The sequence below is a fragment of the Ailuropoda melanoleuca genome, chromosome 2 (genome assembly GCF_002007445.2).
Source record: "Ailuropoda melanoleuca isolate Jingjing chromosome 2, ASM200744v2, whole genome shotgun sequence".
NCBI lineage: Eukaryota > Metazoa > Chordata > Mammalia > Carnivora > Ursidae > Ailuropoda > Ailuropoda melanoleuca.
In genome coordinates, this window is record NC_048219.1 from 128302597 (window position 1) to 128325349 (window position 22753).

Genomic DNA, 22753 nt, shown 5'->3' on the forward strand with positions numbered 1-22753 from the left:
AGATTGTCTATGAGAGTCAGATTAATGATTTGTTTTTCTTCTAAAGATGGACACTTTGTCACCTCTATCCTCAAAACCTTTCAGCCAACATTATCTCTTCTATACTTAATGGTATAGAGAGTTCTGTGGGCTTCAACCCAGGACCTGGTGAAGCTTCTGAATAAAAATTTGGCCCCAGAAGAATAACTTTGCATGTCATTGTTTATGCAAATATTTGAACACTCTCTATATGGGTAAGAAATCAAAATAGAAAGTCAAATTTGCAAACATCCTGCCTGGTTATTTGGATAGATCTCATTTCAGTCCACAATTCAGACTATTTGTATTTCAGCTACTTATCAGTATCCTAAACTTGAACATTTTTGCCACCAATCTCCAACCTGATAAACAAGTACATCCACCACTGGTAAGAGGGTAGATTGTCATACTCTTTCTGAAGAATAAATAAGAAAATCACTGGTAAAAGCCTCAAGGATTAAGAAACAAAGTTTAAGAATTAATAATCAGGGACATATGCAAAGATTAAGGTATCAGTATGTCCACTACAGCCTTAAAATGTTGAAAGGTTGGAAATAATTTAACATTCCAAAATAAGAAATTGGTTAAATGCAATATTTCACATAGTGAAGCACTATGTAAACACTAAAAATTATGTAGTGGAAAAACAGGGGAAAATATACAAGATGCATTGATGAATTTTTAGAACTAGGTTAAAAATAATATATGCAGTATGATTCTAGTTAAGTTAAATTTCCCATGCACATAGAAAAAGGAATCTAAGGACACTGTCAACAATTTTCTTTTGGTACTGGTTTAGGAATTGGGGTGACTTTTATTGTATTTTTTTTTAAGATTTTTATTATTTATTTATTTGACAGAGAGAGAGGCAGCCAGCGAGAGACGGAACACAAGCAGGGGGAGTGGGAGAGGAAGAAGCAGGCTCCCAGTGGAAGAGCCTGACATGGGGCTCGATCCCAGAACTCCGGGATCACGCCCTGAGCCGAAGACAGATGCTTAACGACTGAGCCACCCAGGCACCCCACTTTTATTGTATTTTGTGTGCTTTTTTGTATTTTCCAAACTATCTACAATGGACATAAATACTTTACAATTACAAAAGTATGTTTTTTGAAAGTCTGGCCAAGAAGAATCAATATTTAGAAGGAATATCTAAGGGATATGACTGTTATTCATTCCTGAAGTTTCCAAACTCTGTTTCTATACCAAGTCAGATGACAAGAACATTGTATACCTCTATATATGACATTTTCACTTTTTATCACCTTGCATGCAGCATCACTTTTACTTTCTAGAGAAAGTTTCATAGGACTATGATTTAATTTTGTATCATAGGCCTTATAAAGGTTGATGCAATATCATATGAGGATTGATTTAGATTCTTCTGTAAAGCAGTTCTACTAAAAATTCTATCCACTGGGTGGTTTGCTTCCCTCCCCCCGGTACATGCTGTCAGCTCCTGATGTGCTAGGATGTTGTCTATTATTAGCAAATAAGATCTAAATGCTTCCTTTTAACTTTAACCATGTTCAATTACAGCACCCCTTTTTAGTCTTGGTTTGCTGACATAACTATATTCCCATCCTCTTAATTTTTTGTCTTACATTCTCTTACTAATTTTCTATTTTAATGATTCTTAATAGGAAACAGATGGCATGCTCAAAATTAGAATAAATCAAGAAGAATATAATAAGGGGACAATCGACAAAGGAGGGCTGGAATTCAGGGCAATCATAAGACATCATGCAATAGCTAAGCTGCTTTATCAGCCATTGACCAGAGTCAGAGAAAGTTGTGTGAGGAGGGCCACCTGACAGGAGCTGAGAACTTCGGTGGAGGACACAGCTGGTCATCACAGCTCTGCAGGGCTAGGAGCTGGGGAAACAACCCTTCCAATGTCAGACTCCTTTCTCATCCCCATCTCTAGTGCTCTGTCTTGACTGAATCCAACCAGAAGCCAGAGGGCAAGGGAGTTGTACAAGACAACTGAAAAGAATGGAGAGTAGATATGACCCAAGGGGAGGATGTCTGGGAAAATAGTGTTAATGCCTCTTATTATAATTTGCTTGAAAGTAGGTGATTTCTATATGCATAAATAAATAACATGAATCTCTTTTAGGTGGTGTTCACTTTGGTCACTTATGAGAGCATTTTTCAATAGCAGAGCTGTCTACTTGAATGGGCAATAGCTGTTTTTTCTTATGATGTAGCCTTATGTCCTTAGAACAATGATGAGCCAAGAAAGTGTACTGGGGTAAACACATTAGTTATCTCCCTCTTAATTGAAATGCCAGGTGGATTAAAAAATAACCGTCATGTCTTCTTTAGAAGTAAGGTCTATTTTCATGATGGGTATTGAAATATTACATAATGATCATGTCATATGTTGATATTGCTAACATGAATTTGTCTGTAATCTTGTTTAATTTCTCTCTTTTCACTATTCATTAGGAAGGGAGTATATATACTGAGGATGTCATATTTCACAGCCTGAGGTGTCACGGAGAGTGAAAACTGAAAAGTAATCAAACCTCAGAGTCATTCAATCATAACTTCTTAGAGCTGAGGTGATTTTAGCAATCATTTAACCCAAACACCTTATTTTACAATTGAGGAGGCAAAATCCCACAGAGCCTGCATAACTTGCCCAAGGTCATCCACCCCATTAGGGCCTCCTAGTTTGGCATATTTTCCTCTATACCTCAGCATTAAAGTACAGTTTTATACTGCTCATTCATTATATTCGTTCATTCAACCAATATCTGTTGAGCACCTTGTGCCAGCCCTGGAGACAAAACAATGAAAACAGACAAAACCCTCTTTTTTTATGGGCCTTACATTCTAGAAGAGAAAGATAAAACAGCCAGTAAATAAATAGATGCGTGTCAGGTGGGATAATAAGTGCTAAGAAAAAAAATAAAAGTAGGGCAAATGGATAAAGTGACAGAAAAGGAGGATGCTGTTTTAAGTTTGGTAATTGAGGATGAACTTCCTCTCTGATAACATGATATTGGAGTGGGACCCTGAATGAAGTGAGAGTGAGTTACGCAGCCATCTGGAAGAGTAGTATTCCAGGCAGTGGGAACAGCTAATGCAGAAGCCTCAGAGGACATGTGCCAGGATGTTGGAAGAGGAGGGGGTAGATTGAGATCACCTAAAAAGTACATATACTTAGAGGACTGAGCCCTCAGGGTACTCCAAGGCCCAGAAGTTAGAATGATGAGGAGGATACATCCAAGTTTATTGAGAAGGAGAAACCAGTGAGGTAAAAGAGCAAAATGAGATAAAAGCAGAGAGAATGGCTTCCTGGGAGCCAAGTATCAAGTTTTCCAAGGAGGAGACAGTGATCACTTCTGTATTAATAGTTCAAGTAAAGTGAGGACTGAGAACTGACTCCTGGAATGAGCAACATGGAGATCAATGATGACCTCGGTAAGCACAGCTTTGCTAGAGTGGAGGGACAAAAAAGCCCATGAGAGAATGAATGGAAAGAAGTTGGAGACAGTGTATAGGCTATAGAATGGTACAATTTCTAAGGAAGGGGATGTGGAGTCAAGGGAGAGTATTATTTTAAAAATAGAAGTCATCATGGTATATTTGTAGATTAAAAGGAAAGATCTAGAAGAGAAGAGATAAATGTGGTGGGAGAGAGATTGGGATGACCTTGAATAGGAGAGAGGGGATAGGGCGCAGTGCATAAATGAAGGGGCTGGGCTTAGGAGCATAGATATTTCATGCATTGTAAAAGGGAAGGTGGATAATGGGTGTGAATTCTGATTGGTTGGTAGATGTGATACTGGAAGCCTATGGAGATTCTCTTTTTGTTAAATAAGATGTTGACAGGTAAAAAAAATCACATCAGGATCGTTATTTTTTTTTTTTTTTAGTCTCCTTAACAAAAGAACAGCACCAAAGAAGCAATGCAGGTGGTTTTTGTAATCCATTCATAAAACATGTCTTACACTTGACACTTCAACTGTGATCAAACTATAATGGTGCATGTAAGTGATGAATCACCAAATTTTACACCTGAAATTAATATTGTACTATATATTAGCTAGCTGGAATTTAAATAAAAACTTGGGGGGAAAAACTATAATTGTGTGGTTTCTTAAAAATAGTTTAGTCATAGTGGTTCGTTAACCCAAGGAGAGAAATCCTGAGGGAATATTAAGAAGAGTAAGGAGACAGACACAGTGAAACCATGTGCATGTATAGAACAACAACAAATACTCCTAGTAAGGAGACTACTAAAGAGTTTTAAAATTATCAGTTTCCTGTCTATTTAACAATTCTGAGTAAACTAGGACAGGACAAGTCATGAAAATGACCCTAAAGCAAATAGTTTAAAAGAGTTTTCTCAAAATTGATTAATCACAAAATTAACAGCAAACAGCAATCACAACGGTGCACAGCATAGCACAGTGTTTAGAATCATGAACTATGGAGTTAGCCCTCCTGGGTTCAAATTCTGAACCTCTTTATGTCTGTATGACTTTGGGGGAAATTATGTACCTTCTATGTGTCTCAGTTTTTTCTTTTATAGAATGAAGATCGTATTAGAACCTTGCCCTTAGGGTTGTCAAGAAGATTAAATGAACATAGAACAGTGCCTTGTATGAAGCAAGCACTATATAGATGTCAACTAATTAAATCAAATTACCATGAATAATCAGAACCTAGACAGAAAATATAGCCAAAAATTGATACCTGGAGTTAATTAAAAAAAAAAAATTGAACTGCCTATTGAAAATTCTCTTACAGAGAAACATACATTTGGCTCTTGATGATCCAGGCTGCTTTTTCCCCCCTCTCCATCTGACTGTTTCTTAAAACTGTGTCCTAACAAAGAGTAGGAAGATTCCATCATCAAGTTTTTGTTTTTTACTTTTTAAAGAGAAGTTCTAGTGGAAAATTTCACTTTTTCCCCAGTTTTATTGAGAAATAATTGGCATATATCCTTGTATAAGTTTAAGGCATACAGTATGATGGTTTGATTTATATATATTGTAAGATGATTACCATAAGAGGTTCAACTAACATCCAATTTCTCATATAGATACAATAAAAAGAAAAGAAAGAAGAAAAGAATAGAGGGGAAAATTTTTTTCTCTTTGCGAAGAGAACTCAAGAATAACTCTCTTAACAACTTTCTATACAGCAGTGTTAACTATGGTCACCATGTTTTATGTTAAATATTGTTATGTATTTATCTTATAACTGGAAGTTTGTACCTTTTGACAATCTTCCTCTAATTTCCCCTCCCACCACCCCATCTTGGGATCGTAAGTCTGATCTCTTTATCAGAGTTTTTTTTTTTTTTTAAGATTCCACACTAAGTGAGATCATATAGTATTTGCCTTTCTGACTTTGTTTAGCATAATTACTTTCTCTGACTGCACTTAGAGTTATGATTTCACTTTCTCTGTCTTACTTCATTTAGCATAATGCATTCAAGGTCCATCCATATCAAATGGTATATTTCCTCATTTTTAATGGCTGAATAATATTCCATTGTGTCTACAGTACTACGACTTCTTCATTCATTCACTGATGGATACTTAGGTTGTTTCCATGTCTTGACTATTGTAAATAATGCTGCTGGCATATTTGTGGCCTAGGAACATGGGGGTACAGATATCTTTTTGAGTTAGCATTTTTGATACCTTTGGATATAGCCCCAAAAGTGGAATTTCTGGATTATATGATAGTTCTATTTTTAATTTTTTGAGGGTCTTCCATACTGTTTTCCATAGTGGCTGTACCCATTCATAATCTCACCAACAGTGCACAAGTTTCCCTTTTCTACACATNCCCCTAGGAACATGGGGGTACAGATATCTTTTTGAGTTAGCATTTTTGATACCTTTGGATATAGCCCCAAAAGTGGAATTTCTGGATTATATGATAGTTCTATTTTTAATTTTTTGAGGGTCTTCCATACTGTTTTCCATAGTGGCTGTACCCATTCATAAATCTCACCAACAGTGCACAAGTTTCCCTTTTCTACACATCCACGTCAGAGTTTGTTACCTCTTGTCTTTTTGATTATGGCCATTCTAAAGAGCATTGGGTGATATCTCATTGTGATATTTATTTGCATTTCCCTAATGACTAGTGATGTTGAGCATCTTTTCATGTACCTCTGGCATTTTATATGTCTTCTTTGTAGAAATGTCTATTCAGATCCTTTAAAAATGCCTTATTTTTAAATTGGGTTGTTTTGTTTTTGCTGTTAAGTTGTAGGAGTTCTTTATATATTTTGGATATTAACCCTTTATCAATATATAAAGTTTGCAAATATGTTTTCCCATCCCACAGGTTGTCTTCTCACTTTGTTGGTGGTTTCTTTTGACTGCAGAAGCTTTTTAATTTGATGTAGTCCGACTAATTTATCTTTTGTTGCTTGCGCTTCAGGTATCATACTGAAAAATCGTTACTAAGATCCATGTCAAGGAGCTTTGTTCCTACACTTCCTTCTAGGAGTTTCACAGTTTCAGATCTTATATTTAAGTCTTTAATCCATTTTGAGTTAATTTTTGTGAGTGGCATAATATATGGTTCCAATTTCATTCTTTTCCATATGAATATCCAACTATCACAGCTACATTTATTGAAGAGACTGTTCTCCAGTGAATATTCTTTCCTCTCTTATAAAGTATTAGATGACCATATAGGGTTGGGTTTATATCTGGGCTATTTCTTTCCATTAGTCTATTTGCTTATTTTTATGCCAGTACCATAATGTTTTGATGACTATAGGTTTATAGCATAGCTTGAAATCAAGAAGTATGATACCTCCTGCTTCATTCTTTCTCAGGATTTCCTTGGCTATTCAGGGACTTTTGTGGTTCCATATACATTTCAGGAGAGTTTTTTCTACTCCTGCCTTTGGACTTTTGATAGTGATTGCACTGAATTTATAGATGGTTTTCAGTAGTATTGACATATCAATAATATTACTTCTTGCAATCTATGAACACAAGATACCTTTCCCTTTATTTGTGTCTTCTTCAATTTCTTTCATCAGGGTCTTGTAGTTTTTAGCATGAAGACATTTCACCTCCTTAGTTAAATGTGTTAAGCATTTTATTGTTTCTGATGCTTTTGATGCTACTATAAATGGGATTGATTTATTTGTTTTTAAAATTTTCATTTTTACTGTATAGCAATGCTATTGATTTTTGTATGTTGATTTTGTATCCTGTAACTTCACTAAATTTATTGATTAGATGTTTTGGTTTTGGTTGAGTCTCTAGGATTTTCTATATATAAAATTATGTTGTCTGCAAATAGAGACAATTTTACTTCTTTCTTTCCAATCCTGATACCCTTCTCTTCTTCCTTTCCTCCCTCCCTCCCTTTCTTTTCTTTCATTGCCTGATTGCTCTAACTAGGACCTCCAATACTATGTTGAATAAAAGTAAAGTATGAGAATCCTGTTTTTCCTGATGTTAGAGGAAAAGCTTTCATCCTTTTCCCATTGAATATGATGTCAGCTGTGGGCTTGTCTTGTATGGCCTTTATTATGTTGAGATATGTTCTCTTTATGCCTGATTAAGAGTTTTTATCATGAACGGATGTTGAATTTTACTGAATGCTTTTTGTGCATCTATTGATATGATCATATAATCCTTTTCTTTCATTCTTTTAATGTGATGTATCACATTGGTCGATTTGCATATGTTGAAACATCTTTGCATCCCAGAGATAAATTCCACTTGATCACGATGAATGATACTTTTAACGTACGGCTAGATTTAGTTTGCTAGTATTTTATTGAGAATTTTGGTATCTACATTCATCAGGGATATTGACCTATAGTTTTCTTTTCTAGTAGTGTCCTTTTCTGATTTTTGTATCAGGATAATGATGGCCTCAAAAAATGAGTTTGGGAATGTTCTCTCCTCTTCAAATTTTTGGGAAGAGTTTGAGAGGATTGGTGTTAATTGTTCTTTAAAAGTTTACTAAAATTCAACAGCAAAGGCACCTGGTCCTAGGCTTTTCTTCATTGGGAGATATTTTATTCCTGATTTAATCTTCTTACTAGTAATTGGACTCTTCAGATTTACTATTTTTTCCTGATTCAATCTTGGTAATTTGTATGTTTCTAAGAATTTTCCCATTTCTCCTAGGTTGTCCAGTTTTTCTGGCATATAAATGATCACAGTAGCCTCTGATGATCCTTTTCTTGTCTGTAGTATCAGTTATAATGTCTCCTTACTCATTTACAAGTTTGTTGGTTTGGGTCTTTTCTCTTTTTTTTTCCTTAGTTAGTCTACCTAAGGGTTTGTTAATTTTGTTTATCTTTCCGAGAACCAACTCTTAGTTTGGTTAATTTTTCAATAGTTTTTCTGTTATTTCATTTATTTCTGCTCTGATCTTTACTATTTCCTTTCTTCTGCTAATTTGGGTTCATTTTGTTTTTCTAGTTCCTTAAGGTGTAGAGTTAGGTTGTTTACTTGAGATATTTCTTGCTTCTTAATGTAGGCACTTATTGCTACGAATTTCCCTCTAAGAACTGCTTTTGCTATGTCCCATAAGTTCTGGTATGGTTTCTATTTTCATTTGTCTCAAGAAACTTTATTTCCTCTTTAATTTCTTCCTTGAGTCATTGGTTATTCAAGAGGGTATTGTTTAATTTCCACATGTTTGTGAATTTTCCAGTTTTCCTCTTGTTATTGATTTCTAATTTCATACCATTGTGGTCAGAGAAGATACTTGGTACAATTGTAACCTTCTTATATTTGCTAAGACTTGTTTTGTGGCCTATCATAAGGTCTATCCTAGAAAATGTTCCATGTGCACTTAAGAAGAATGCGTATTCTGTTGTTGGGTAGAATGTTTTGTATATGTCTGTTAGTTCCATTTGTTCTACAGTATTATTCAGATCCATTGTTTCCTTATTGATTCTGTTTGTAAATCTATCCATTGTTTAAAGTAGACTATTAAAGGGCCCAACTCTTACTGTATTACTGTTTATTTACACTTTTAGTTTTGTTAGTTTTTGCTTTAAATATTTAGGCACTCCAATGTTGGGTGCCTAAATGTTTACAGTTGTATCATCTTGATGTCTTGAACCCTTTATCATTATATAATGACCTTCTTTGTCTATTTTTATCATTTTAAGTTTAGAGCCTATTTTATCTGATGTAAGTATAGCTACTTTTGGAGTTTTATTAATTTGTTTCGTTTAGGTTTTTGTTGTTGTTTGGTTGGTTGGCTTTGCTTACCATTTGCTTGAAATATCTCTATCCATCCCTTCACTCTCAGTCTATGTGTATCTTTAAGGCTAAAAAGAGTCTCTTGTAGGCAGCATATTGTTGGGTCTGGGTTTTCAGCTTTTTTATTAAATTAATTCAGCCATTATATGTCTTTTGAGTGTGGGAATTTAATCTGTTTACATTTAAAGTAATTTTTGATAGGTAAGAAATTACTATTGTCATTTTGTTAATTTTGTGGTTATGTTGTAGGTATATTGTTCTTTGTTTCTTATCTTTCTCTTTTTTTTGAGTTTTGATGTCTTGGTATTGATATGCTTTGACTTCTTTATCAAGTTCTTTTGTGTAATTAGTACAAGATTTTCATTTGTGGTTATCATAAGGCTTACCTAAAATATGTTAAATTTATTTATTTATTATTTTATTTTTTAATAAAAGATTTTATTTATTTGTCAGAGAGAGAGAGCAAGCACAAGCCAGGGGAGCGGCAGGAAGAAAGAGAAGCTAGCTCCCTGGGATCATGACCTGAGCCAAAGGCAGACACTTAACCAACTGAGCCCCCCAGGCATCCCTATTAAATTTATATTAAACCTATTTTAAACTGATAACAACTTAACTTCAATAGAATTAATATATTTTACACATTTGCTTCTTTTCTTCATCATATTTTAGGTTATTGCTCTTACAATTTACATGTGTTTCCCTGTATTGTGTAACTAGTAATAAACGATTGTATTGATTTTTTCTATATTCTTTTTTTAACTTTTAAACTAGAAGTGTGAGTTATGTACCACTAATACCATATTGCAGAATCTAACAATGATTATATATTTACCATTACCAGTGAAATTTATGCTATTTTGTGTTTTTATGATGTTAATTAGCATTCTTTTATTTCCACTCAAGAACTCTCTTTAGTATTTCTTGTAAGGCAGGTCTGGTGGTAATGAACTCCTTCAGCCTTTGTTGTTTGAGAGTCTTTATTCCTCCATTTCTGAAGGACAGCATCACTGGGTATAAAATTCTTGATTGACAGTTATTTTCTTTCAATTTTTTTGAATGTCATCCATTGTCTCCTGGCCTGAAATGTTTGCATTGAGAAATCCACCTATGGTCTTGTATGGTCTTATACGTAACTTCTCTCCTTTTTCTTGCTACTCTTAAAATTCATTGTTTGTCTTTGACTTTTGACAACTTACTTATCATCTGTCTCAGTGTAGCCCTATTTTGGCTCAACCTATTTGGGGTCTTTTGGGACTCTAGGATATGAATGTTCATTTCTCTCCCCAGTTTGAGAAGTTTTTAGCCATCACTGCTTTAAATATATTTTCTGTCCCTTTCTTCTGTTTTCATTCTGGAATTCCCATAATATGAATATTATTTCTTTTCATCACATCCTATAATTTCCGTAGGCTTTCTTTACTCTTTTTCATTTTTTTTCCTTTTTCTCCTCTAACTAGGTAGTTTCCAATGTCCTATCCTCTCAGTTGCTGAATCTTTCTTCTCCATGGTTGAGTCTACTTCTGAAACTTTCTGTTGAGTTCCTCAGTTCAGTTGTTATGTTTTTAACTTGAGGATTTCTGTTTGTTTTGGTTTTGGGTTTTTGAGGTTTTTTTGTTTGTTTGTTTTGATGGTTGCCATATCTTGTTGATCTTCTTGTTTTGTTCATGAACTGTTTTCCTAATTTTGTTTAGTTCTCTGCATTTTCTTGTACTTCACTAAACTTCCTTAAGAGGATTATTCTGAATTTCTTCTTTGGGAGTTCATAGATCTCCCAATCTTTAGGATCAGTTATTAGAGTTTTATTAGTTTCTTTTTGGTGGTATCATATTTATGTGATTCCTTATGTTGGTTTCTGTGCATTTTAGTAATGGAGCTTCTTTTGCAGACTTTATAGGTTTGCTTTGGCAGAGACGGTTCTTCACCAGTCAGCTCAGTTTGGGTTTCTGGGTGTGTCTGCTGGTAATGTCTCTGGGCAGATGGGGCTTACTATTATGGACTATTTTGGGTTGAGGGAACTATTCAAGCTCTGAGAACAGGGATGGGGAGTATGCCATTGACTGAGAACATTTAAATAGGACTGCTGGCTTGGTTCCCTATACAAGTGAGGCTGTAGGATGGGCTCTGCAGTTGTTTGAATTCACCGGTCAGGCTTACTAGATGGTTGGGACTGGATACAATATTCAGTTAGTAGATGGAGCTATGAATTAGCTTCCCTGCACTGTCAGGGCATCAGGACACAGCCCAGGGCCTGTACAGCTCATTGTCTGGGGGACCAAATCAGTCCTGACTATGCATTGAAATCCCTGGTCAAATGAAGCCACCAGTTTACTTTGCAGATGGGAGAAGCCACAGGCTGTTCAAGTGCCACTGTATGCAGGGCTGTTGAATCATCTATGCAACTTCTCATGTGCTCTGGTTAGGTTCCCTGGTTGGACAGACTAAAGGTTATATTCACTGATAATCAGGGCTATAAATTAAATCCCCTTCACTGGCATAGTGGGAGAAGCAGCTTTAAAGCTCTTGTGTGTTGTCTTAACTAAAGCCAACTCCCACCCCAAGTTCCTTGGCTATTGCCTTTGCTCTATAAACTATCAGCTCTGCTGCTCTTCTCTCAACTAGAGTACCATTAGGCCATTAGAGCTTTCAGGTGTTTTCACCAGCCCTTCTGGTCACATGAGGCTGGTAGACACTCTCCACAGTAGGTAGGGCTGTGTCTCAGCTCCCTCGCCTGAATGTAAAGGAGGAGATGCTCCTGGCTACACTCAAATGCCCAAACAGGCTGTCTAGTTGGGAAGGTCCAGGAGCTACCCTCTGACTTGTCTATGAATTAATCCTCCTGCCTGTGTATAGCACAGGAAGCTTCCATGCCCTGTACTGGCTTTGCTCTGGGGGCTCTCTGCTCTGTCCACCCACCTCTCAGTTCAAGTGTCACTGGACCACACAGCTTCCAGAAATTGTTACAATCCCTTTTGGTTAAATGGGGCTGGAAGTTACTTTCCACAGTGGGTAACACTGTGATTCAGCACCTTGACTGGACATGGGCAAACCAGGCTGTAGGGTGGGCAAAACTCCTATTTGAGGATCCACATTAGGGAGATCTGCACCCACAACTTGTTACTGCTGATGAGCAAAACTGCTGTTGTGATTACTATTTGGATGCTGTGGGTGTGAACTCAAGCTTGCCAAGATCTGTGTGCTGGTTGTTGCAAGCCCCACTCCTAACCTTCTTCATCACAGATCCCTGAGTAGCTGGGCCCCTGCAGATTCTCTTGCAATTCCTGATGTATGAGATCAGAGGAGGGGCTCCCACAAAGTGCCCCACAATGCTAGAGGAAACTGGTCATCCCCTCTGGCCTTTTTCGACCAGAGGAACTGGAGACTCACGGGAGACCTCTCTGTGTGATGCTGCACTGTCCTGATTGGAGGGGTAATGCAGTGTCAATGTCTAGCCCTGTCTAGCCCCTTTTCTTAACTTTCTCATGCAGTGTCTTGTGGTCTCTGGTGCAGGGGGCAGCTTCAACCTCACCCCCACGTTCTAGGATTCTCCCAATGGTGTCTTGTTCTTGAATAGATGTTAGTCGTTCTTTTTCTAAGGGGGAATGAAGTCAGTAATGACCTATGTTGCCATCCTGGTGACATCACCTAGAAATTTTTACTTTTAAAAGACAGTTGAAACTAGAAAAATGAGCTTCTTCGACTACCATCCTACCTTTATGTCACCTGTTGATTAATGTACTGAGAGTTGACTCTACATTCAGTCTCATATTAGAATGTTAGAATTAGTTAATAAGCTTATGTTAATGTCCATTTCTAAATTTTAATAACAAAATAAAGAACATTATGAACATTTTTAAATTACATGATCTTTGATTTCTTTTGGATGCTTAAACCTCCCATAGTACATTGATTTCTTTACTAAATAATATTATTCAGAGGACTAATATTAAAAATTCTGAAAATAAGCTCTGAACCCCAGTTTATTTGGAGTCACTTTTTACATAAAATATACATTAACTATCTTCTCCTTCTGTCCATTATAATATCCTGATAGTTACTTTACTCACTAGGTTTTATAGCTCTCTCATTGGGATATTTCATCAGATTCCCAAATAAAAACACCAATAATTAAAAGACAAACACCTGCTCAAACGTTTACTGCAACTTCACACTTCTAGGAATTAGTCATTGAGAGAACCACAGAACTGAGGCTGGGAAGTAGTTCAACAGGCTGGGCCTCAGGCAGATGGGGATACTTTGGCTTTAGTAGCAGGCAGTTCCTTTAAAAAGAGGATGTTTGAAAGTAAGAGGTTTAGGGGCGCCTGGGTGGCACAGCGGTTAAGCGTCTGCCTTTGCCTCAGGGCGTGATCCCTGCGTTATGGGATCGAGCCCCACATCAGGCTCCTCCGCTGTGAGCCTGCCTCTTCCTCTCCCACTCCCCCTGCTTGTGTTCCCTCTCTTGCTGGCTGTCTCTATCTCTGTCAAATAAATAAATAAAATCTTTAAAAAAAAAAAAGAAAAAAAGAAAGTAAGAGGTTTAGGTGGTGTAAGAGCAGAGATCAAACTGAAGTTCGGAGAGTTTCAAGGACACATTTTCAAGGTCCAAGGCATCAGAGTTTTTATATTCCATATTCTTCATTTTATTGAAAATGTAAAAAAGTACTTTAAGCCCATTTTAGATCACCTGAATGTCATTGCATTACTGTGCTGCTGAGCGCTGCCATAGTCGTGTTTTTGTAAGTTCATAATTCATTTGGTCCCCAGTGATATATTACATAAATTTACAGTATTTATATCTTAAGTCATTTTAGTCTAAGTGAGAATCAGTTGGATCACTATCTCTCCTTTACACACACACATACACACCACTACTTTAATCAGTCGGGGGATATTTTCCAGGCAGTGCTCTGATCTTAAAGGTCCTTTTTCCCACTACCTAAGTCCTCAAATCTATATCACCCTCTTTCTGCAATAGCAAAGCATTCATTGGAAATAAAAGGCAATCAGTCACAGGCATTTGAAGGAAACTGTATCGTGTGGCTCCTGTAGTGCACAAATGCATACAGTAGCAATTAAAAGTGTAAACAAACAAAAAAAAATTAATAGAAAGTTGATGAACCTTATTGGAGTCAGTCAGGGCAAAATGTTCATATACTAAGGCCTGAACTTTGATCAATTGCAGCAAAACTAATAACTTTTATTGGCATAAGAGGATTCACACTAAGGAGCAATCAGACTAGCATGGGCCATCATGTGAGGATAGATACCCAAAGTACGGTTTGCTGATACAGGACCAGGAAATAAGAGAAGAGGAGGTCTAGGCATACATGAAGGGAAAAGCACTACCCTAAACTCCCTAAGCTATCAGTACTCACTGAGAGAGGCAGGGAAGTCACACTGTAATTATGTGTGTATGTACCTACACAAATATATCCATTCGTAAATATTATGTATATATGCATATGTATTTAATTTACTATATGTAGCCATGCTTAAATTAACTACTTGCAAACTCTATATAGTTCACTCCATTTTGTATTTTTAATTTTCTTCTATTAACTCTTTTGTTCTACTCATAAAGTTTGAAGGTAAAAGAAACCCTTCTGTATTATTAGTTAAGAGCTTCTACTAACCTAACCAAGAATTGCATATTATCTTTGTGGTGGAGCAGGTAAACATATCCCTTTAAAAAGATACCAAAGTGGTGCCTGGATGGCTCAGTTGGTTAAGTATCCAACTCTTGATCTCAGCTCAGGTCTTGATCTTAGGGTCATGAGTTCAAACCTGGCATTGGGCTCCATGTTGGGTGTGGAGCCTACTTTAGATAGATAGATAGATAGATAGATAGATAGATAGATAGATAGATAGATAGATAGATAGATAATAGATAGATAAATGATTGATAGATAGATAGATAGATAGATAGATGATAGATAGATAGATAGATATCAGAAAAGGGGCAATTTCTGTTGGAGTAGGGTGACTTCTTACAATTTCATGAAGGACCAGGTATAATGTGTGTCACATTAAAGACACTTGGTACATACTTACTGAATAAATGAATACATACATGGATGAATGATCATCCTAAATAGGACCTTTAGTGACGACCCCTTTGGGTTTATATACAATCTTACTGTCGATATATCTTACTGGGAGCTGATACAACTGTTTTATGTATAACATGGTGAGAACTAAAGGGAAGCTTTTCCTGAGCCACATGGGTGGGTTTGGCCCAGTGGTAGAAGAATTAGGAATGCCAAGTTCCTAAGTGGTTTTATCAGCCTGCTTCCTGCCAAGAGAATTTTGGGAAGTCCATGAGCCTCCTTGCATTTCATATTCACTCTGTCCCTTTCAGTCCAAGCTGGCAGTGTTTCTGATAAAATTTTCTCAAGAACCAAGTGAGCCTTTGCAGATTTTATGGGGATTCACTCCATTAGACAAAAGCCACACACCCACAGGTCTTTTTGAGATAATCCTTTCTCTCTCTCTCTCTTGGTTTTCTATTGAGGTGGCTGAGAGAAAATCCCCTTAAACTTCCCAGAGGCTTTCTAGTTTGAGATCTATGAGAAACACCCTTAATCTCTCGGAAGGGTCTTTTACATGACTGAATACTCTGACCCTGTGATCTTTTCAAGACTATAACAAAGGATTGTATATTCACACTTTCAGCCTTTTCTCTATGGCATGATGGCAGCAATAATCTCTTAACTCTGGAGTCTTTCGCTACTTGGATCGGTTGAGAATTTCCCAAAGCATCAAATCTCGCCTTTTTACTGTAAGTAGCAAAAAGCCCTAGTGGCATCTTCAACACTTCAGAAATCTTCTTACCTCATCACATATGAAGTTCATTATTCAGGAATGTTTTCCACCTAACTGCAGCACAGAATTAATTCCTTAGGCTTCCTGTCACCACATAACAGTGATCCTTTTTCCAGTTTTGAAGAATATGTTCATCACTTCCTTCTTAGACTCAGCAGCCACATCTTTAACATCCTCTACTAAACCAGTTCAAGGCATTCTAGTCTTCTTTATATCATGTTCCTAAAATTCTTCCTGCTTTTTCCTGCTGCCCAATTCCAAAGGCAGGTCCACATTTTTAGGTATTTGTTACGGCAACAATTCACTTCTAGATACCAAAAACTGTGCTAGTTTTTTAATTGCTGTGTAACACATTACCACAAATTTAACAGCTTAAAACAATACTTACCTATGAGCTCTGACTCCTGTTTAAGTCAGAAGTCCAGCATGGTGTCCCTGGACTCTCTGCCCATGATCTCACAAGAACGAAATCACAGTGCCAAAAAAACTGAGTTCTTACCTGGAAGCTTTAGAGGAAAATATGCTTCCAAGCTCATTCTTGTTTTTGGCAGAATTCAGTTCCTTACAGTTGTAGGACTATAGGTTACAGGTTCCCATGTCCCTTCTGGCCATCAGCCAGGGCCACTCTCAGCGGCAAGAGTTCACCCGCACTCCTTGCCATGTGACCTCCTCAATCTTCAAGCCAAAATATTCAGTCACTTTTCAAGCTTTAAATCCCTGACGACCCCTCTTGTGACAAGCCAAAGAAAACTCTGTACTTTTAAAGGGCTCATGTGATTAGGTCAAGTCCTTCAAGGTAATCTCCCTTTCTCAAGGTTGTCTGTGTCATATAATATAACCTAACCACAGTAGTTATAATCCTGGTGATTATATAGGGTGTGTATCCCAGGAGGGCAGGAAATCTTGAGGCCCATCTTAGAAGCCTGCCTATCACAGGTGTGATTCATTGACCCCTTTAAGTCCCAACAATCCTGAAGAAGTAGAGTTTATAGTCTGGGAATTTGTTTTTTATCATTCTTCAGTGTCTACCTACCCCCTCCCCCCGCCTTCTTAGCTCTTTAGATCAGTATATTATTAGACTAAGAAACACTGGGGATTTCATGATAAATTGCTCTCATAAGAACCCAAAGATTCCCACGCTGAGAGAACAGCTTTGATCTGAATTAAGAAGGTACTCTGAATTTCCTAAGAGCAGAGCTTTCTGAATCTTCTGGGAAGCAGTACTGTTCTAGCCCTCTAGCCTGCATTCTGTTTATGATAGCCTACCTTCTTTTATTTTAGACTGTCTTTGCTGTCCCCTGGTTATCTGTAAGATGAATGTAATTCTGAATATTTGCCACATCACCTGAGGTCAAGGGGGACCATGTAAGTGCCAGGGTTCTACCAACGCCTGGGTCTATTGATATTTACTGATATGATGTCACTTGAGGTTAAGATATCACAAAATGATAGATTCCTCCCCAGAAACATCTTGGAGGTAAGACTGAAGGTCACATGGCTGGTGGGCCATGGCTGGTGGTTCCCACCCCTCAGCTGTACAAGGTGAAGGCTTCAATGCTGGATTAGGAACTCGTAAAATTGGGAGAGAAATGTATATGCTAGAGCAAGGAGGGAATATGTCTCCTTTTAATATGAGCCTTGCTTGAAATCTCTATTTTGGGAGTGAGGCTGAAACTATTCTTGCTTTGATCCCATAGAACTCCAGGCATCAAGCAGCAAAAAACCTCCTAAAATGCTGTGATGCAGAGTAGTTCTTATGTTATTCAAGCCACCCCAACACTACATCTAGTGAAAGGGTGGTACTGGGACCAATATTACATATCAGGCATTTTAAGGTTCACCTAGCACAGTAATTTTGTTTCTTACAATTGCTCCTAGGGATAGTTTATGGAAAGACATTATTCTTTGATTTTATCATGACAATAATTTCAAAAGTGGAGAGATGCTTCTGAAATATTGCCATTATCACCGAACAGCCTATGAATCAAAACTTACCTTGAGTCTTAAGATAAAACTATGAAAACTGTGAATGTTATGTTCAACTCGAGTTTTAAAGCACAGAAGAAAAAGTGATCTAATAATTTAAAGGTCAATTTGAAGAGTTGGGGACCTACCAGGGTAAACTTTGGGATACAAATTAAAATGTTATTCCAGCAAAAAGATGGTGTCATTCCCTAAAAAGACAAATTGCTGAGAAGAAGAATTAGGAGAAAGATGATCTGTTATTCAGAAATCCTCAGGTGGGGTTTTATACATAGAATAGTTTCTCTATCTCTACAGCTGCTAGTTTATGAGAAGAGAAATCCAGGCAGGTGAAATAGTAGATGAGGAAAAACAGAGCACCGGCTAACAAAGCAATCAGTCTCAAGTCAGGGGGAGCCTCTGACTTGAGAAACCATAGGAGGGTTTCTGGGAAACTGCTGTTAAACACTAAAGAACTAAAATTTGTCTCCAGCATAAAAATAGAACAAAGAGAGTATGGATTCATAGTATATATAAAGGTAGACAGAATTTCGGTCAGTTTGTTTGAGTTGACATAGAAATCTCCTTTCCTACCTTAAACAGAAATTTTGGACAAACTATAACACAACTGCACACAAACACACAAAACTCCCCAGTGCCAAAGATAAAAATGGAACTCAACGTCAGAGCAGTAAGCGGGAGCCAAAGTCAAAGGGCACTTGGACAGAACTAGGCCTGAGACAGGCCTGAGGAGCTGGTGGTTGGGTCTTTAATATTAGATTCAAGACTTGTGTACATGGGAGCTGGAATCATGCCACCTAAAAAGAGCAAGAAGTTCTGTAGGACTTGTCCATACACAAAATGGGAACGAGATAGACTAGGACCACTCCCCAGAAAAGTGATAAGGGAGCTAACTTTCTGCTTGGGATCAGAGGAGGAAAAGGGTTACCAGCAGAACTGAGGCGGGTGCTATGCGTGAGTGCTAAGTCAGCACCCTCTGCAAGCTCACAGTGCAGGTCCCAAATCTCAGAGTTAATACATGCCCTGGTCCTGGGCCAGTAAAATGTATAGGGCCCTAAGCAGGAGCAAACAAAAACTCTCTGTAAAGATGCTCTCACTATCACGTCATGGTTCATAAAGGAAAGCACAGTTCACAAAGAGTTTAATAACTTGGATTACTGGATCATTTTAATTTCCATGAAACTGTAGACACTACAGGCCAAATTTAAAGGTGGATGCCCGATGACAGAAGATATAACTGACAAAAAGAAATAGTATCCAGAATTTATAAAGAACTTCTACAGATTAATAAAGACAATAGACAAACATAAAGTACTAATAAGCAAATCACAGAGGAAGAAAATTGCCCAATAAACATTAGGAAATTTTTCAATTTCACAAGTGATTGGGAGAATCTAATTTAAAACACTGAGATACTGTTCACATTCATCAGATTGGCAAAAGTCAAAAAGAAGATTTATAATACCTTATAAACTAAAAAAAACCCCAAACAACAACTTATAAAATTGAAAGCATACAAATCCTACCACACAGTAATTCTCCTCCTTGGTATACTGTGGAGAGAGCTGTGCACACATGCCCCAGTCAACATGTACAAGGTGGCTGCCCCAGCACAGTTGCAAGAACAAAACTTTAGAAACGTAAATGTCAACCACTAAGAGAAGGGATGAGTGGCAGCCTCATTCTCTATGAAACAGTATATAGCAGTGTAAAGGGGTGAACTCCATCTCTGTTTATTAATATTAGCTATATCTCAAATATGTAAAGTTAAATGAAGAAGTACATGCTGCAGAAGGAGACAGTCTGAAAGTATTCACGAAAAAATTTAAAAATTGCAAACTACATATTAAAAGATGTTAAGAGCAGGGTGCCTGGGTGGCTTAGTCAGTTAAGCATCTGCCTTCAGCTCAGATCATGATCCCAGGGTCCTGGGATCAAGCCCCACATCAGGCTCCCTGCTCAGTGGGGAGCCTGCTTCTCCCTCGCCCTCTGTCACTTCCCCTGCTTGTACTCTCTCACTCTCTCTCTCTGTCAAGTCAATAAATAAAATCTTTTTTTAAAAAAAAGATTTAAAAGCCATTGATGGCCTGAAAAGATAATAATAAAATTTATGATCAAGACTGACTTTGGGGAGGTAAGAAGGAAAATGGTACTGAGCACATCCTCAAGAGAGGACTTCAACTCTATCTGTAAAATAAAATAAATCTGAAAAAGAATAAAAAACATTAACAGTTCAATGCTAGGTGATGTGTACTAATGTGTTTGTTTATACCACAAAAAATGATAAGATAAACAAAAATATCTAAATAAATATCCCAGATATATTTTTAAAATCCTGTCTTAGATTCATTTTTTTTCTTCCACAGAATATCAGCAATCATTTTGAAGTTGTTAATAAGTGTTGTGATTAATTTTTTGAAAACTGGGAAGCAAATGTTTGTTCAAAAGTAGAGTGATGAATTTGTGTCAGCAAATGAAAAACAAACACACTAATAAATAATAAGTCTAGAAGTAAATTCTTCAAAGGGCCTTCTAGTATTGCATGAATTGCTCTGACCCCGGTACAATGTATTTTACCAGCAAAGACCTCTTTTGACAGTTGGTTGTTATACCGCAATCAACCAAAATGTTACCCTGGTATCCTCTTGTCTTTGCATGTCCCTACTTAGTACAAGACTTAACAAGTCATAAACTCTATCTTTTATTTACCTACCACATTTCTTCTAATCACAAGTACCCATGCTTATGAAGGTCAATTAACTGGATTCTCCTCCATGTCCACAAATCTTTGAAGCTTAAATGAACTGAAGTAAGACTCCTCTAGAACCTTATGAATCTTCCTAAGAACTGCCTATGATGATTCCATGACAAACACCAAGATCAGTCAAAGCTCAATCAGACAACTAAACATTCATTCACACATTCAAAGCAATAGCAGATTTCATACCTTCTTTTTCTTCTCTGCTCTTTGTAATAATTCCTTCTCCTTCCATAGCTTCTCTTTCTCCTTCTCCTTTTCTCTTCTTCTGGCAGAAATTTCCATTTCAAGTGTTGCTACCTCTTCCTGGTGGGCTCTCCATTGAAGAACCTGAAATAAATGGAAATTCATTCCAATAACTATATCCAGTCAAGTGATTTTACAGACACAATAAGACTAGGTTCTATATCAAGCAGGTATCAAAGTTTTTCCAAAACACACATTAAAATTCTGTGTGCACGAGTGTGTGACATGTGAACGACATGTATGTAAGATGTGTGTGTGTGTATATGTATTAGTGTTAAAAACAGAAAGCAGAGGAGAGAAAAAAAGATGGCAGAGGAGTAGTGGACCTTTTATCAGCCAGTCCCCTAATTGAGCTGGATATCTACCAGATCATCCTGAACACCCACGAAATTAGCCTGAGACGCAGGAAGATACATCTGAATCTCTACAAATGAACATCTCCAGCGCTGAGTATTGAGGTGCGGAGCAGGAAACCATGAATCTGTACACAGATATCAGAAGATAAACAGAAGGGGGAGGGAGCCGTTCAGGCGCCAGGAAGCTGTAGTCTCCTGCACTGGAGAGTGGGCTGGACTCGTGGACTGGTAGCCCCCAAAAAAGTAGACTGAGACCGGGAGCTGGGAGCAAGTGTGCGACCAGACTAAAAACCGGAGCTCCGAAGTGCAGCACAACCAGACTGAAAACCGGTGCGCTGGAGCACGCACGAACCACACTGAAACAGGGAGCTCGGGAGTGCACGTGGGAACTGGGGTGGCTGGTGGTGTTAGAAGCACAAAGGACAGAGACGTGACGACCCTGGGAGCAAGGACTGGGAGAGTGGCTGTGGGGCACACAACCTGGGACACTGCAAGGTTTTTAGCAGCACTGACAGAAACAGAGTTAAAGTGGCCAGGAGAGCTCAGTGGAGAGCAGACTGTGATCTCTCTGTTCTGAGACAGAGGCGGATTTGGCCACTGCTGCTCTGACTCTCAGAAGAGTCACAGAAAACTGCCAGGGAAAGCCGCCAAGAACAAAAGCATGGAAATACTGGTTCGCATTGTGCCCATCCCCATACCCCCACAGGGGATGGGGCAACTCTACCCAACAGGGTTGCCTGAGTATCAGCACGGCAGTCCCCTCCCCCAGAAGGCAGGCTGAAAAATCAAGAAACCCACATCCCTAAGGTCCCTGTAAAACAACTGCACATTGCCTGGGTCCTGGTCAATAATTTGGGCTCTGTACATCCCTGCAATCACTCCTTATTAGAATGACAAGGAGGGGGCGCCTCGGTGGCACAGCGGTTAAGCGTCTGCCTTCGGCTCAGGGCGTGATCCCGGCGTTATGGGATCGAGCCCCACGTCAGGCTCCTCCGCTATGAGCCTGCTTCTTCCTCTCCCACTCCCCCTGCTTGTGTTCCCTCTATCGCTGGCTGTCTCTATCTCTGTCAAATAAATAAATAAAATCTTAAAAAGAAAAAAAAGAATGACAAGGAGGAGGAACCCCCAACAAAGGAAAGAAAGAGAGACTGTGGCCTCTGCCACAGAACTAATGGATATGGATATAACCAAATTGTCAGAAATGGTGTTCAGAGTAATACTGGTCAAGATGATGTGTAGGCTTGAAAAAAATATTAACGAAAATATTAACGAGAATATAGAATCTCTAAGGGCGGAAATGAGAGAAAATCTGGCAGAAATTAAAAATGCTGTGAATCAAATGCAGTCTA

General features: G+C 37.9%; 1 protein-coding gene across 1 annotated transcript in view; it reads right to left on the minus strand.

Annotated features, from left to right (window-relative positions):
- The window catches only part of CCDC148 (coiled-coil domain containing 148), a 231019-nt gene that overhangs the window by 56302 nt on the left and 151964 nt on the right, over positions 1 to 22753 (minus strand). Inside the window, exon 11 of the mRNA XM_034654599.1 lies at positions 20992 to 21132. Coding sequence (XP_034510490.1) covers positions 20992 to 21132 — 141 coding nt within the window. The remainder of the gene's footprint in view (positions 1 to 20991; positions 21133 to 22753) is intronic.